Genomic DNA, 3,990 nt, shown 5'->3' on the forward strand with positions numbered 1-3,990 from the left:
CCCAGCAGGGGTTTGTTTGCCCTAATAGATATGGGATTTCTTAATCATAGTCAGTTCCCTCAACTACAACTCTTCTGTGCAGGTTTACGTCTAACATTTAATGAAATAGACCTTATCCAACCCAGCCATTTGTCTCTCTGTATATATTTCAGCCTTCGGCCACACTAGAATGTTTACCTTCTAAAAGAGTTAGTTTGGCAATTTGTGGTTAAAATGTTATGGTGCATTTCACTGAATCAAAGAACTGTAGAGTTGAAAGGGACCTCATGGGTGATCTAGTCCAGCCCCTGCAATGCAGGAATCTCAGCTAATGATTCCTGCATCTCAGCATTTCCCAAATCTCAGCATTTGCCCAATATGTCTTCTTGGGGTCCGGCAAAGGGCATGGCATAGAAACAGTTCGCTCTAAATCCACTTGCTCCTCCCTTAGGCACATGCAAAAATTGGCTAAAGAAGAAATTGCATGTTTACTGGAGTAAAGTTCACTTGAGCTATTGATCTCGCAGTGTCCAGTACTAAAGTTCATCTGACAGTTGATTGTCCGGAATCCAAATGTCAAATTTTACTATCAGCTGTGACCCTGGAAACACTTGTAAGTATAAAGTGCATATATCACCTGAGGTTTTTGTAAGTTATAAAGGAACACACACTCACAGGAGATTCTTGAAGTATCAGGAAGCAAAAGACAATCCGTGGCTAAGTTGGCCACCAACTAATGGATTTGCACTTGTTAACAGGATTTCCATTATCTGCCCCACACTTGCTGAACAAACAACTCTTCCATTTGACATTCTCTGCTCAAAATGTGTGCTGACTTCTGGATGAGCATTTTATTTTGAACACAGAGAAGAGAGATCAACTGATATCCTAGAGGCATCAGAGAACATCTCAAACCTTGTGAGCAAACATCTGTGGTTGGAATAAGGTAGGGAATGTTTTGTAGAGGTTCTTTTCCTGATGGCACAATTTTCTCATCTCAGAGATCACTTTCCATTCTTTTCCTCCGCTCCCCTTCTCAAAGTCAGTATTTCCTCTAAAGCTTTTGGCTTGACCTCTTCATCTTTATCCTAAACAAAATAAATCTACGTGCCTTTACGCAAAATCAAATTAATTATTGTTTTAATTGTTGAGATCTGCAGGTCCAGCTTAAAAGTCTTATCGCCTTACCCAAAACTCTCCAGTCACCGTACTTGGGGTAAGGTGGTGAAGTCTTATTTTTTTTAAATGCAGGACGCTTTTGCAAATGCTGTCTATTAGAAAGTGTTTGTTGTCATTTGTCCAGCTTTTATTTCCTTTCTAACCTTTCCAAATTAATTCTTCTCCCATCCTTAAAAAAAGAAAAAGAAATCCAGAACATTTTGCATTTTTAAAATATATTTTTATTCTGTTCTCATTGCTGAGAATTATTACTATCAGCAGCAGAAGCATTAGAATTTGCTAACAACAAACAAACAACACGAAGCAGCCAGCTTGGGTAGTTTAGGCTACTGGGGTTATATAAAGGAAAAGGTAAAGGTACCCCTGCCTGTACGGGCCAGTCATGACCGACTCTGGGGTTGCGCGCCCATCTCGCTTAAGAGGCCAGGGGCCAGCGCTGTCCGAAGACACTTCCGGGTCACGTACTGGGGTTATATATATTCTTACTAATTAGTGAGCCAGCCAGCCAGCCAAAGCTTGTGGGCATATTACCTTGAATACTATTTTTCTTTCCCCTACTCTCACTGCTTCTGCTGGCAATCTGGCCCCTTCTTGACATGGTCTCTTTGTTGACTCCAATGAACGTGTTAAAGGTAAAGGGACCCCTGACCGTTAGGTCCAGTCACAGAAAACTCTGGGGTTGCAGTGCTCATCTCACTTTACTGGCTGAGGGAGCCGGTGTATAGCTTCTGGGTCATGTGGCCAGCATGAATAAGCTACTTCTGGCAAACCAGAGCAGCACACAGGTACCTATTTATCTATTTGCACTCTGACGCACTTTCAAACTGCTAGGTTGGCAGGAGCAGGGACCGAGCAACAGGAGCTCACCCCGTCGCAGGGATTCGAACCACCGACCTTTTGATCGGCAAGGACTACAGCGCCACCTGCGTCCCAATGAACATGTTACTTTTTATCATTGCTGACCAACTGCAAAGGCTAATCCCACTTTTCCCCCATGTCTTCCAGCAGGACTATCCACACCAGACGATACACAAAAGCAAAGGTTGAGCACAATGGCCATCTTCAGCCCAACATCCCTGTCCCCTTTGAATGCTGGAGAGAAATATTATGCAGCCTTCAACGCAAGCTCTTACCCCAACAGTAGCCACAGTAATGATGATCCAGAATTTGTATACAATACAGTAACAATGTATATAGTGTGTGTATCAATAATTATAGTTTGCATTTTGGGATGCTTAGGGAATGGAACTGTCATCTGGCTGCTTGGATTCCGTATTCAGAGAACCCCCTTCACCACGTACATCCTGAACCTCGCCGTTGCGGACTTTGGTTTACTTGCTGTGGACCTTATTCTAGAAATACGCTGGCTTCAGAATCGCAAACAGGATGAGGGTGTTGCGTTTGAATTCTTTGAAGATATTTTCCAATTCATGTACAATGCGGGTCAGTTTCTGCTGACAGCCATCAGCATTGACAGGTGTGTGTCTGTACTCTTCCCAGTTTGGTATGGATGCCACCGACCGCCACGTTTGTCCATTGTTTTGTGTGCCTTCATATGGGTGCTTTCTTTCTTTCTCCCTGGAACACATTTCATTCTCTACCTGGCTGTTAAAGAGTATCATGGTTCCGTAAGACTCTACCAGTACGTTGAGAATGGCTTCTTTTGTCTCCCACTAATAATTGTCTCCACATTGATCCTGTTCATCAAGGTCTGCTTTAAAACACAACAGCAGAAGCGGGGCAAGCTCATTATAGTCATCCTCCTTAGTCTTTTCTTCTTTATCTTTCTTTCTTTTCCACTGAATGCCTTTTACATTGGCCATTATGTTTTCCATATTCCAACTTTGCATCGATTGCAATATGGTTACTTGTGCGCCACTCTGAACAGCAGTGTTAACCCTTTGCTCTATTTTGTGTTTGGGAGACGAAAGAAAGGTGGGCATGTAAAGGGCATGAAAGCTGTACTCCAAAATATTTTCAAGGAAGAAGAAAACCCTACAGAGGAAGTGGAGACCTGTGCTTTAGGTCCCTTGTGATGGCTTTGAAAGAGTACAACTTATAGCTATACCACTCTTGTTACTATTAGTTGTTCTAGCTCCTACCAAGTAAACAAGTGTATATTTGTATTCCACTGCTGAGATTAAGTTTTGATGGCTCCAAAAGATTTATAATCCTAGTTTCTTTGAAGCATGCATGTGTAATTTTGGTTTCCATTACCAGTACTTTTCTTGACCTGTATTCAGTGTGAGCTATTGATTCCAGGATGTGTTTAGAATTTCAGCAGGGTGAACTAGATGAACTCAGAAGCTCTTAATTATTCTAGGTCTTGTAGAGTTATGAAGCAAAGCATGCTATACCATCAAAACCATGTCTCTCTGTTTTACAACTAGTTACCAGAATCATGAATGTACAAAAACCCATCATCTATATTTGCTATACTGTAATCTTGTATGTATAATCACCCCTTGCATTTCTTTGTAAGCCACCGTTTCTAATACAAGTTTGCATCTAGCTGTAACATGTCTACACTTGTTTGCATTGCTGTTGTAAAATGCTGTCATGGACTGGGTGGGGGCAGAGAAGTGGTGGGAGGCACCAGCTGAAGAACCCCCAGGGAAGAAGACTCAGAACCAGGGGATTGGTGGTGGGACAACGATGAGTGGTCAGAGGGAGGAGACTGGGGGGGGAGGAGGTGGAGGTGGTGGTGGTGGTGGTGGTGGTATTGGAAGCTGAAGAGGTAACAGGGTTTAGTGAGCAGGAAGAGGCTGCGACAGAGAGAAGTCCAGAATCTGTGTGGGAAAAAAGGAAGGAGGAGGGAAAGGATTTGGAAAG

General features: G+C 42.8%; 1 protein-coding gene across 3 annotated transcripts; it reads left to right on the forward strand.

Annotated features, from left to right (window-relative positions):
- The first annotated feature begins 515 nt into the window (after positions 1 to 515).
- Positions 516 to 3,676, forward strand: LOC309539519 (mas-related G-protein coupled receptor member H-like). 3 transcript variants are annotated; one of them, XM_082235869.1, is made up of 3 exons: positions 516 to 592; positions 738 to 925; positions 2,164 to 3,676. In XM_082235869.1, the coding sequence occupies exon 3, from the start codon at positions 2,211 to 2,213 to the stop codon at positions 3,192 to 3,194; it is 984 nt and encodes a 327-aa protein (XP_082091995.1). In that variant the 5' UTR covers positions 516 to 592; positions 738 to 925; positions 2,164 to 2,210; the 3' UTR covers positions 3,195 to 3,676. The 3 variants fall into 3 exon arrangements, with proteins under 3 accessions (XP_082091995.1, XP_082091994.1, XP_082091996.1); XM_082235868.1 differs by lacking the exon at positions 516 to 592 and having other exon boundaries at positions 644 to 925; XM_082235870.1 differs by lacking the exon at positions 516 to 592 and having other exon boundaries at positions 644 to 925; positions 2,167 to 3,676.
- Positions 3,677 to 3,990: the final 314 nt, after the last annotated feature.

Source organism: Podarcis vaucheri, assembly GCF_965113315.1.
Source record: "Podarcis vaucheri genome assembly, chromosome: 8".
Classification (NCBI taxonomy): domain Eukaryota; kingdom Metazoa; phylum Chordata; class Lepidosauria; order Squamata; family Lacertidae; genus Podarcis; species Podarcis vaucheri.